General features: G+C 39.5%; 1 protein-coding gene across 2 annotated transcripts in view; it reads right to left on the bottom strand.

Annotated features, from left to right (window-relative positions):
- Positions 1–13024, bottom strand: part of EMB2369 (tRNA synthetase class I (I, L, M and V) family protein) — a 54657-nt gene that overhangs the window by 15450 nt on the left and 26183 nt on the right. For both annotated transcript variants that reach the window (XR_016102237.1, XM_088955009.1), the window contains exons 11-13: positions 11571–11650; positions 7401–7463; positions 7172–7253 (exon numbers count right to left, since the gene is read on the bottom strand). Coding sequence is in view for 1 of the 2 variants with exons in the window: in XM_088955009.1 (XP_088811135.1) it covers positions 7172–7253; positions 7401–7463; positions 11571–11650 (225 nt within the window). In the remaining variant the exon portion in view is untranslated. The remainder of the gene's footprint in view (positions 1–7171; positions 7254–7400; positions 7464–11570; positions 11651–13024) is intronic.

The raw sequence follows: 13024 nt of genomic DNA, 5'->3' as shown, positions 1-13024 counted from the left end.
TATCAAGATTCAATATCCAGTTAATTAATACAAAAGCTTTTGTCATATCCTAGAAAAGGAAAGATTAGATGACTAATTAGGTATGACAACAAGAATAGTGGATCAGGATCAATTATTAAGCATCCTGATTTCTCAAAAGAAACCAAAATAAACTATTGGACAAAGGAAGAGAATCAAACAGAAAAGAGAGTTAAAAGAGAGGCAGATTATAAATATTGATGAAAACTTAGTTTATCAAGAAGCACTAGGTTGTAGTATGGAATAGTTCTTATAAAGATAATATTGTGCTAGGTTCTGAATATTTCTAACCAAAATGGAACAATTTGAGCTTGGGTTGAGGAATCACCAGCAATATATAATTCTCAATGAGATTGTGAGTTTCTGTCAATAGTGCATTCCCATGTACCATGCTTCTACATGACCAAATAACTGTTTCTTGGAAAATTAATTACACAACATTGTTTAAAGTTGCTTATGAATCATAAAAGGCAATGCATATGACTACTTTTTTTTATGGGAAACTATTGAGCTTTATTTGATTATGTATAAATATTTAAACTGATATAACTACTGAAGCTCATCATCATCATCCATGCCTTATCCCAACTATATGGGGTCGGCTACATGAATCCAGTTTTGCCAATCCGTTCTATTTTACCAGTCCTGCTTATCCTAATTTCTAGACCAACATTTTCTAGCAAGAAGATGTTAAGAGCGGGGAAAGGCTTAGAACATTCAGCATGCATCTAAAACACCCATGATTTATGTTGCATAAAAACCTAGAAATATGGATTTGGATAGTGCAAAGAAAATGAAGTAAAAGAGAGATAAAGAGAACCAAAACAGAGCACACACACATTTACGTGGTTCGGCTTATTGCCTATGTCCATTGGCGATGGAGGAGCAGAATCAACTAAAGAAAACTGACAATGGAGGATACACCTATGTTCTCACTCTCTAACTTGCTCAGTTGTTCTCTATCTTCTTTTTTCTTTTTTTTTTTTTGGATCAATAACTGAAATTCATTAATTCATTAATAAATCATAAAAAGAAGATGCAAATAAGGAGGAGATAAACTCTCTTAACTCCCCCAGAGTGAAGCAAGAAAATGGATTACAGCATAGCCCAGAGATTAGGTTTTCTTCCCACCCCTTGTTTAGCTAAAGCAACAGTCATGGAGTTGGAATCCCTCTTTACTCAATTCAGCTTGATATCCATTCCTTGTGTCAAATGTCTAAATTTCCTTTTCTATTGATGTAACCCCACCATCCCCTCTCCTCCTCTTTTTGAAGCCAGCCAATAACCAGCTTAGAATCCCCTTCAATTAGGAACTTAGAAAGGTTAAGCTCTTTGGCTCTCTTGGCTGCTTCCAACGCTGCAAGGATTTCTGCCCTTAATGAGACCCCAACACCAATGGGCGCAGAGAAAAGAGCCATGATATTGGCATCCTCATCCCTGAACACACCTCAATACCTGAGGGCCGGGGGTTTCCTACACTACTACCATCAAAATTTAGCTTGATGAATCTATTACTAGGGGGAGACCAAGTAGGCATAACTAACTCCTTAAATGGCTCAAAATCAGCCACTTCTCTCCACTTCCTTCTCAAATCAACTGCTGGAATTCCATAAAAAATTTTCAAAGTTTTCACCCAACGGATCACCCTAACTAACTCCTTGCTCTCTATCTTCTTGTGCAAGACAAAAATTACATAATAAAGAAAGCCCTAACAACATAATGTATTCGGGATGGACCCACAAACTGAAAATGGATCGGGTCCATACCGCCAGTTGTCTCCACTTCCACCACAGACCACTATGAAATTTTGCCTTAGGGTTTTTCCAACAAATGCAGGTTGGGCCATGGAGCAGGCTGCAACAAGAATTCAAGGCATGACTCAACAATTTATCATATTGCCTTATATCTAGTCAAGGTTATACACTAGGAACAGTAAGTGAAAGGACCAGAGGATAATTATTAGGAATGAGCTTGAGGAGTGGCATGAATGTAAATGAATTTTATATCTTCTTCTCAAAATTCTGATCCTGCAGAGACTATGAGGGGAAAAGTTCCATTGTCTATTTTTTCTAGTGTATGAGTAGAAGTTCAGGACTGTTATCAGCCTTGAACCTTAATGGATTTCAGGTTCGAAAATAAGGAAGGTAAAGAGAAAAGAGGAGAAAGAGGGAGGAGAAGCAGTAGAACACAAGAGTTGAAAAGGAGGAGCAGAAGCTTGATTTTTTGCTGCCGCCACTTTAATTAATATTTATAGGTTATGCTCATTACATGGAAATGACAGATCTGCCCTTAGTCTTTACATAACAAATAAAGCAAAAAGACTGAAATAAATAACACAATTGTAACAACTAAATGACCAATAGATAACCCTAGGAAGACTAGAACACCTTCTACCCTACGAACACAGTGGGACCGTAGCTGTGGGGCCCACATCAGTGTTCTCTACACTCCCCCTCAAGTTGGGAATAAATGTTTATCATTCCCAACTTTGATAGATCCGCCTCTAGCTTCTTCCATGGTACAGCTTTGGTGAGGATATCTGCCAGCTGCATGTTGGAGGTGATGTATGGGAGACACACTTCTTGTGATGAGACCCTCTCTCGTACAAAGTGTCGATCAACTTCAATGTGTTTAGTTCTATCATGCTGCATCGGGTTGTGTGCTATATTAATATCCGCTTGATTATCACAATACAGCATCAGGGGCTTCTCATACTCAATACCCAACTCCTCAAGTAGTGATCTCAGCCAAAGAATTTCAGCCATTCCGTTAACCATTGACCTATACTCAACTTCAGCACTAGATCGGGAGACAACACTCTGTTTCTTACTTCTCCAAGAGACCAGGTTACCTCCCACAAGAGCACAATATCCAGAGGTAGACCTTCTGTCATCAACACTCCCAGCCCAATCGGCATCCGTATAGACTTCCACCTTTATGTGGTCATTGTTCTTGAACAGTATACCTCTACCCGGGCATCTCTTCAAGTATGCTAGTATTCTTTCTGCTGCTAGAAGGTGCGTGGTTCTAGGAGAATGCATGTAATGGCTGACAACACTAACTGCATAACTAATATCTAGCCGAGTGAGGCATAGATATAGGAGCTTTCCACACTCTGCACTAATCCTATGGTTCTGTTCAATGGGTGTATCTGCAGGTTTGACACCCAGCTTTCCAGTTTCAGCCAACAGATCTAGAACATATTTCCTTTGAGAGACAAAGATCCCCTGTTTAGATCTAGCAACCTCAATACCCAAAAAATACCGTAGTGTACCCAGATCTTTCACCTCAAACTCTTGATGAAGGAGATGTTTGAGAGACTCAATCTCATGGCTGTCATTTCCTGTCACCACAATATCATCAACATATACTGCAAGTAGTGTCAATGAGGACTCCATCATCTTGATGAACAGTGTATGATCTGACTGGGCCTGTACATAACCGAACTTCCCAAGGGCTAGTCTGAATCTGTCGAACCAAGCTCTAGGTGACTGCTTCAAACCATACAACGCCTTATTGAGCCAGCAGACCTTCTTACTTGCCTCTGTATCATAGAATCTAGGAGGCAACTGCATGTAAACCTCTTCCTGCAAGTCTCCATTCAGGAAGGCATTTTTAACATCCATTTGGTACAAAGGCCAAGTGTAGCTTGCTGCAAGAGATAATAGAACCCGAATGGTGGTCATCTTGGCTACCGGGGCAAATGTCTCCAAGTAATCTATACCATACGTCTGAGTGAACCCTTTTGCAACTAGCCGAGCTTTGTACCTCTCAATGGAACCATCCACATTGTGCTTCACAATAAATACCCATCTGCATCCAACTGGTTTTTTTCCTTCGGGCAAGTCAACTAGCTCCCAGGTACTATTTGTCAATAGGGCATCCATTTCAACTTGCATTGCACCTTTCCACTCCGGGACTGATAGGGCTTCGTGCACTGTTCTTGGAATAGGGACATTAGCAACGGAAGTGAGATAGGACCTGTAGGAGGGAGATAGGCGATCATAGGACAAAAACTGGGAGATGCAATGGGCTGTAGATGTGGTACAATGTCGTTTTCCTTTACGGATGGCAATGGAAAGGGAACAACCCCAAAAGTATTAACCCTACCCTCACTGCACTCCCCCTGAAGAAAAGGACCCAAATCTCCATGCTCACTACTCTCCCCCTGAGGAGAGACCCGAGAATAGTAGGGTGTCTCCTCAAAGAAAGTGACATCCATGGATACAAACTTCTTCCCTGAGATAGGATCATAGCAACAATAACCCTTTTGAGTTTGTGCATAACCAAAAAGATGCATTTGGAGGCCTTGGGTTCGAACTTGGAGTGATGGGGACCGAGCAGCTGAACAAAACAAGTACAACCAAATGTTTTGAGGGGAACAGTGAACAACTCCTCATATGAGTATAGAAGGGAAAAAGGAGATGACATATCAAGAACCCGGGAAGGAACCCGATTAATAAGATATACCGCCGTGAGGATAGCATCACCCCAGAAGCGAATAGAGACATTGGAGGTAAACATAATGCTTCTAGTCACCTCCAAGATGTGCCTATTCTTCCTTTCTGCAACCCCATTATGCTGAGGTGTATGAGGGCAAGTGCTCTGGTGAATAACCCCATGGGTAAAGAAGGTAAGATGCCAATGGCTTAGCAAAGTATTCATTTGCATTATCAGATCTAAGAATTTTGATCTTGGCATCAAACTGGGTTAGGATCATTTGGTGAATGTTTTGGGTTAGGGCGGGAACCTCATCTCGTGAACGCATAAGATAAACCCAAGAAAACCGGGTATGGTCATCAACAAATAACAGAAAATATTTGTACCCACCCATGGAAGGAATGTGATATGGCCCCCAAACATCCGTATGCACAAGATCAAAAGGACGATTGCTCCTTTTATTGCTCAACGAATAAGAGTGTCTACAATGTTTAGCAAACTCACAGCTTTCACATTGCAACTGGGACAACTCAACAGACTCAAACAAATTAGGAAACAAACTCCTTAAGGACCGAAAAGACAAATGGCCCAATCGGTTATGCCAAAGCATAACCGAACTCACACTCTGGGAAACAAGTGACTTCTTATCCCCTGACTCTTCCCGACGAGAACTCTCCCCGAGCAGATAGATCCCATTCGTCTCACGGCCAGTCCCAATCGCCTTCTTCGTCTTCAGGTCCTGAAAAACACACCGGTCGGGGAAGAAGGTTACTAAGCAGTTCATGTGTTTGGTAATACTACTGACTGAAAGAAGGTTAGTATCAAGTTTAGGGACATGTAAGACAGAAGACAAGGAGATGGTATCTGATAGCTTGATGTCACCCTTGCCAGAAATGGGGACAAGAGAGCCATCAGCAATAGATACTTTATCCCTACCAGAAGATAGATGATAAGTGGTAAACAATGAAGGCAAGCTAGTCATATGGTCGGATGCACTTGAATCTATTACCCAACAGGGTTCAGTGGTACCTAGAGCTGAGGCATGGCAGGTTGAGGCTCGAGTACCTGAATGTGTGGAAGCAAATGTGGCGGGGGCTAATGGTGACTGCGGTGGCTGAGCTGAGTTCCCAACTTCCCCTTCCAACTGTATAAGAGCAGCCTGAACTGCGGCTAAGGTCTCTAAGAATGTACCTCTTGTGCCAGACGAGGATGCTGAATTAGTATGCACTACCACATCAACGTTACCCTTCTTGCTTCTTAGCTTTGTCGGGACCAAATAAGGATGTAGCTTCCAACATGTTTCTTTTGTGTGTTTGGGTTTCTTACAATGCCCACATACCACATAACTGTTGTTCCCAATACTGCCTTCTGCCTGATCCTTAAACTCCATTTCGATCAAGAACCAGAAATCTCAAAATTAGGGTTACTACAGTCAAAAACAGCACTTGGACTATCAACCACAATCACAAAATCAGTATAGAACCAATCTGTACTCACAGTGGATGTACATGAAACAGGTATAAAACTGATTTGGAATCAGTAACCACACACAACAGCAACAGTCCGAACTGTTTTCACCCCCTTAGAAGAGTTCGAAACCCTAAAAGAAAACTGAAAAACAGTTTGAAGAACAATCTGATATGTTGAAGCCGAATTGGGGTTTTAATCAGTCCTAAAAGTAAACTCTCAGCCGTTCACTCCAGACAGTACCGTACGAATAAGGTTTGTAGTAGGATTAATATGAAACCCTAAAACTGATCAAGGTTGAGAACTATTAGGGTTTGCCGTAGTATTAGATCACAAGGTGCAGTCAGCACTAGGGTTTGCCACAGGCTTAAGACAAAACCCTAGAGAATAGAAAGATAAAACCCTAGAGTGGTTCGGCCGCCCTTGCTAGATAGGTCCAACCTATCTTCTCTGATAGTACTTCTCTCAGAAAATAAAAAACTTACAATAGGATGTTGTTCGCTGCCTTCCAAGGTTACCCGGACCCTAGCCTTCTCTGATTCTAACTGATCACCAACTTGTTGCAACTGTGGCAATTCTTCAAACAGCTGCTAATCCTCTAGAGATCTCCAAGAACCAGTCAACGAACTCTACTTTCTCAGCTTCCAGCCTTAGATGGTTCTCATGTGGTCGGCTGGACTAGACTCACATGAGAAACCCTAGCTCTGATACCAAGTAGAAGTTCAGGACTGTTATCAGTCTTGAACCTTATTGGATTTCAGGTTCGAAAATAAGGAAGGTAAAGAGAAAAGAGGAGGAAGAGGGAGGAGAAGCAATAGAACACAAGAGTTGAAAAGAAGGAGCAGAAGCTTGATTTTTTGCTGCTGCCACTTTAATTAATATTTATAGGTTATGCTCATTACATGGAAAGGACAGATCTGCCCTTAGTCTTTACATAACAAATAAAGCAAAAAGACTGAAATAAATAACACAACTGTAACAACTAAATGACCAATAGCTAACCCTAGGAAGACTAGAACACCTTCTACCCTATGAACACAATGGGACCGTAGCTGTGGGGCCCACATCAGTGTTCTCTACAGCATGCAAGTGTGGTATTGAAATCTGGACACTAATATCACACACTTGTAGTGCCTACCTATACGCTAATGATCTCAGTGGCAAAATCACAAAAGACACAAGTAATCAAGATAAATACTATGCCCTAGCCCCTGAACATAAGCCAAGGTGGATTTATAAAACAAACCTTGTGCCAGAACCTCGCATAAAGTAAGTGAAGGACAGAGTGTTCAGCACCGCCAATATAAACATCAACTGGGCTCCAATACCTGCATATGAAAATAATAATGAAATGGTTTACACATCAATATAATAGGATGTGCTTCTACTTCAAATATTTGACAAACAGAACACCATGTTGACCATTCAAGGAAAATAATACAATAATGGAATGTGTGAGTAATAGTTAGTCTTACTTTTCTTTTGTCTTATCAACCAATGCATCAGAATTCTTTGGATCCATAAATCTCAAATAGTACCTGAAAGCATATATATAAAAATGTAAAACTTCACAAGGCACTTCATGGCTCAGCCTTTACATTTAATAAACATCAAAGAAGAATAAATCTTATATCACTATAGGATGTGAAAATTTTGAATAGTACCTGAAAGCATTCTACATTTAATGAACAAGCATCAGAACATAAAAAATAAGGTAAGTTACTCTTGCAAGTATGACCAAGAAACACATAGTGCGAGACTATGTTAGCCGGATACAGAAAGGACAGCTGGATATACGAAGTTTACTGAAAAAATTGAAGCATTCAACATGATAAAGCATCCCTGTATAGGTATCTGGGTATCATATGAAGATGTTAGTTGTGTGGGAAAAAATTGCTTAATGACAAAAAAAAAAAAAAAAATCCAGTTGGTCGCAAAAGAGAGAAGACAGAGGAAGGAGAAAATGTTGTCAGGCTCAATTTGGAAGGCTCAAAAAATCTGTGGGCATGATCAAAATACATGGGCTGAGCCCTTCCACCGTGCTCAACTTTTAAGCTCATGGAATCTAGCAAGCAATGTGGCACTTATATCTCCAAGGTCCTTTCCACAGGAATCCCAAGTAATTGCATTATCAAACTCTCCTTCCAAAAACTAGGCTCATCATGATGCCTAGCAAATGATGAGAGCAAGTTCTTCATCTTTGTTAATATTCATCTAGATCTTCAAAGAAATTATAAATTTTCTTCATTATCTTCGAAGTAATTCACATGGACCCAAGTCAAGCAGATTTCACATTCAGTTCAACAATATTCCCATTGCATATCACTATCATCACCATTTGCACGTGCAGTTACGACAGCAACCAGATCCAATTTCACAATAAAGATGGGAAAAGATTGCATGGAAACAACAAAGAATAGGACATTCCAATATAATGGTAGATAATGTGAACAAGCTTCTTGACAATATGGCCGGCCAGAAATAAGAGGAAGAGAAGAGAGAAGGGAGAAGAGTTTGCAATGTAACAGTGCTGGCAGCGCCAGATTTTATTATAATATATATAGGGCGGCAGAAATAAGAAGGGAAAAGACCTTTGTGCCCCTGCTATAAGTGAGTACAATAACAGACATAACAGAAGTGAAAAATTAGAAATAAAAAACACTTTAACTAGTCAAACAGACCCTAACACCAACAACTAAATTATTTCAACAAAGCTCATACAAGAAATAACAAAAAAAATCTTTGCTGAAGAAGATGCTTTACAACTTACAAATAGCTTTAAACATATAATAGTGTACACGAAGTAAGGAACATGCATAGAATATGTGATCAAAGTTATTTTAATAGCTATTATTCATTTCAGTTCACCTTATCCAAGTGTCGACTTAGGGGCTATTCACCAATATTAATGATTTTGTAGTGTTACATGGACTCTTCTAAATGAATATGTCCAAATCAAACATGTGTCGGATTCTGAAACTCCATGGATTCTTGCGGGAAATGTCTTAAAAATCGACATGGAACGGAATCTCTTTGGCCTCTAGTTTCTCGGTCATCAGTTCAACTGTTTGGGTCAGACGGTTCAACCCATTGCATCTTAAATAAAGGTGATAAAAATATATATTTAAAAAGATAAAGTAGCTGAACTGACAGAAGGTACGATTCCTTACTTCTTTTTGGTTATTAAGGACACTGAGGTTTCAAACATTTCTCAAAGACAATGAAAGTAAATCAAGGTTTGAAAAGTTTTAAGATCGTTTGCAGTTGTTTTTGAAGATCATTCCTGGTGGTCAATCTTCAGTTCTTGCTGGTCATTTTTTTTTTCTGATCAGCAAGGAAAGATTAATTTTATTAATAAAAGATAGAAATGGATACAGAACACAACAAACAGAAAAACACAGTCGATATTGCAGAATGTGTTACAATAATGCCCAGAAAAGTTGCTTCCTGCCCTTGTTTATCTAGCAAGTCAGCCATCCCATTTGCAGTCCCCTTCTGATCCATGTGAAAGAAGCATTGGGTTCCCTTGCTAAGTTTTCAATCTCTCGCAGGGAATGTCTATAAATCCAAGGAACATTACCTGTGGCGTTAGACCAAGAGATCACCAGATTTGAGTCCCCTTCAACCTCAGAGTATTTAAAATCTGCTTGTTTGTGTAGTTTTAACCCCTGAAGAAGTGCTAGTAGCTCAGCCTTTATTGAGTCGCCAACCCCTATAGGCCTTGAATACATTGCCAACACTTTGTTTGCTGAGTCTCTGAACACACTGCCCATGCCTGCCAATCCCAGGTTTCCTATGGAACTCCCATCAAAATTCAGCTTTAATTTGTTTGGAGCTGGGGGCTTCCATTCCATCCCCATCTTTTCTTGCTGGTTGTTCTCCAAGAAGAAGACGTGTAGAGTTGCAAATTTGCATTTGCATGTTGTTAGTCGCCAATAGCAGCTATTTTTTGGTCACTGAAGCCAAAGAGATTGTCGCCATAGCATAAGGTAAGAATCTCTATTCCCATCACTCCGTCAGGCTGTCTCGACCTCTAAGTTGCAGGGTTGCAGATGTAGGCGACTCACAAACGGATGTAGCCCGTAGGTCACTTCTAGAGTTGGGGATGTAACCATAGTTGTCAAGGTGATGCCTAGGCGCCTGCCTAGGCGACATGGCACCCTTGGAGGGTCTTCTCACCCAGTCGCCAAGCAGTTTTCTGCACTGTGTTATAAAATACTTTTAATATTTTTAATTTTTCGACATTATAATTATAAAATAGACATTATTAAACTAGAATATTCATTTTGTGTTTATATACTAATTTATTTTTATTATTTTCTTATTTGTTAGGGTTTAATCAACATAAACATTGCTAACTTCTGTATTGAACCCATGGTTCAAAGTATCTGTGTATCGGCAGAGGTGAATCAGTACTTATAACGATACTCCCCCTATTTTTTTATTTCTTTGGTTTTCAATTTCATTTTTAAATATATATATATATTATTTTAAAAAAGGTCCCTGAAAACACCTGTAAACAGGTGTATCGGGACCCCAAAGATACAATACAATACACCCAATACGGGGCGTATCATATCGAAATTTTGGTCCTTGATTGAACCCTCAAAGATTTCAAAACCTGAACCAATAAGCAAGGGAAGAACTTAAAATTTTGTCTAATCAACACATTTTCTTCTTCCACATCTTCTCCTTCCACCTTTTCTTTCTTCTTTTCCTATAACAAAAGTAGGGGTTCAGCCCCTATATTTTTTTATTTTCTTTCCTTTGTTCTTTTTCTTCTCATAAAATGTTGATTTTCTAGACTTAAACATGAAATTTATACTTCTCCTATGAAAATTATGAATAGCTATTAAGGAAAGATGGTTATGGAACCTAGGTAACTACCCTAGGATATATGGTTTTACTTAAAAAAAATCCATCGCCTAGGCGACTAGTGCCCCCCTGTCGCCTAGCCTCACCTTGGCACCTTGAAAACTGGATGTAGGTGTTGCATAGAAGAGTTACAGATGCAGGCCTCTTGCAGCCACTCAAGAGTCAAGAAAGAAAAAAACGAATACCTAAAAACCTTATTTCTATATAGACAATTTAGTTTAGGACATAAGTGTCATTTTCTGTATTTATTTTAAATTATATTAAAGTCAGCCTGTAATCGTTACCCGGGTTGAACAGTTTGACAGTTCAACTGTCTGGGTCGGCAATTCGCTGACTAGTTCAACATTTTTCTTCAAATAACAGTTCATAGGGTAAATGGGAACAGAATAATACCTGTTTCCGAGTCAAACAGTTCAACCGTCCGGGTCAACGACAGTTTTAAAATATTTCTTGAGGGGCACTTCTACATAACATTTCCTTTTTATCCCCTAGCTAATTTAACATAAATGAACAACTAATGTACAAGACTAATGTCATTTTCATATTAAACACTACTTATTAACAAAGGCAACACTTTAAACCCATTTTTTGATGTATGGTGTTAGAATTCCAAAAAAAAGGAACTATTTCAATGGGCAGCAATGGATATTGATTTTCCAAATAGCTATCAGCTATCAGAGAAGATTATTCAAGCATACATGGTCCTCTTCAATTTCATTAACAATTGAAAATTTTATATATATACTGAAAGTAATAAAGAAACATATTACCAGCAGGAACCTGCCCATTGTGGCATGGTACTTGTTTCTCGTGTTGCAGACTTTCCAGATATAGGATCTATGGTTCTAACCTGGAAAGGAGAAAAACAGTTATAAGAGAGCAAGCAAGTGATGAAATGATGGAGTCAAAGGACACAGAATGATAACTTTGTTGTAAGTCTCAATGTTGTTTGGGCTGGGATGTTACTTGTTTCAGTTTTTTTTTATTGGGTTTGTTGGGCCTTAGTTACTCTACACTTAAAGTCGGTTTACGTACAGCCCGCCTAATGAGGGGCAATCTTGTACTTTTCATGTCTTTTAAGTTTCACTTAAATGCTATCTTGGACTGGAAAGAACCAATGCTGCTGCCCATTTTTCTCATTTACTTCTTTTCTTGTTTTCTCTTTTTTCTCTTCTTCTCTTCTTCTCTTGCTCAAAATACTTCATGGTATCAGAGCATTAGAAGTTCTCCTTGTATGTTCAGGGACCACTAAGGAATAATTTTACCTTATTCTTAGGGTTTCTTCCTGGAGAAGAAACCCAGTGAACCCTAAGCAGCTTTGGTTAGTCCTACTAGGGTAAGAAGAAGAAGAAGTATTTTAAGCAGTCTATGAACTGCCAGAGAGACCTGAGTTTCAGGTCTAGTTCCTGTACAGCAGAAGGAGAGGCATTGGTGGATGCTGGATTGTGAGGTTCTGCTTCAGAGGCCTACTAGGGAGTGAAGAAGCTCTATGTTTTTTGTTATTTTTACACCCAGAATTTGTATGAGCTGATTCCTGGGCTGTTCACAGGTGTTATTTGGGATTTTTTTTTTCAGACTGTCAACAATTGTTCTTGACTCTTGAACTTATTACTGTATCAGTTTCTTGCTTCCTTAGGTGGGCGGTAGGGTGTCGTTTTGAGCTGCTGGTGTTTTTGGGTGATTGTGTTCTATTTTAAGTTTTTAACAATGTCTACCAGTAGTGAGGTCTCTTCTAAGGAAACTAAGTCAGAGGAGGGTCTTTTCCATCTTGAAAACCCTACCCTTCAGATTACCAACATCAAGTTGGATGAGTACAACTATGCTGAGTGGGCCATTTCAGCTAAGCTTGCCGTAATCAGTAGAGGTATGGAAGGATATATTAATGGCCAGATTGTAGAACCAAAGAAAGAACAGCCTAGATACAAGACTTGGTGTAGGGAGAATCCCACTGTAATGTCTTGGCTTCTCTATTCTATGACACCTAAATTACTAGGACTGTGCAACACTATAGTACTGCATATAGGATATGGGATAAACCCCCAAGGACCTATGGGCAGAAGAAGAATTTCGCAAGGATCTATAGACTCAATCAAGACATTGTAGCCATGTGTCAAGAAGAGCTTAGTGTGGCAACGTATTTTGCAACTCTTGAAGGTCTTGGGGAAGAACTTGACCACCACTTGATATTGGACTGGGAGAGTACCAAGGATAAGGAAAACCATGA

Source organism: Nelumbo lutea, chromosome 7 (assembly GCF_056320005.1).
Source record: "Nelumbo lutea isolate HS-2025 chromosome 7, American lotus-T2T, whole genome shotgun sequence".
Lineage (NCBI taxonomy): Eukaryota > Viridiplantae > Streptophyta > Magnoliopsida > Proteales > Nelumbonaceae > Nelumbo > Nelumbo lutea.
This window is presented reverse-complemented; position numbering and strand designations above follow the sequence as displayed.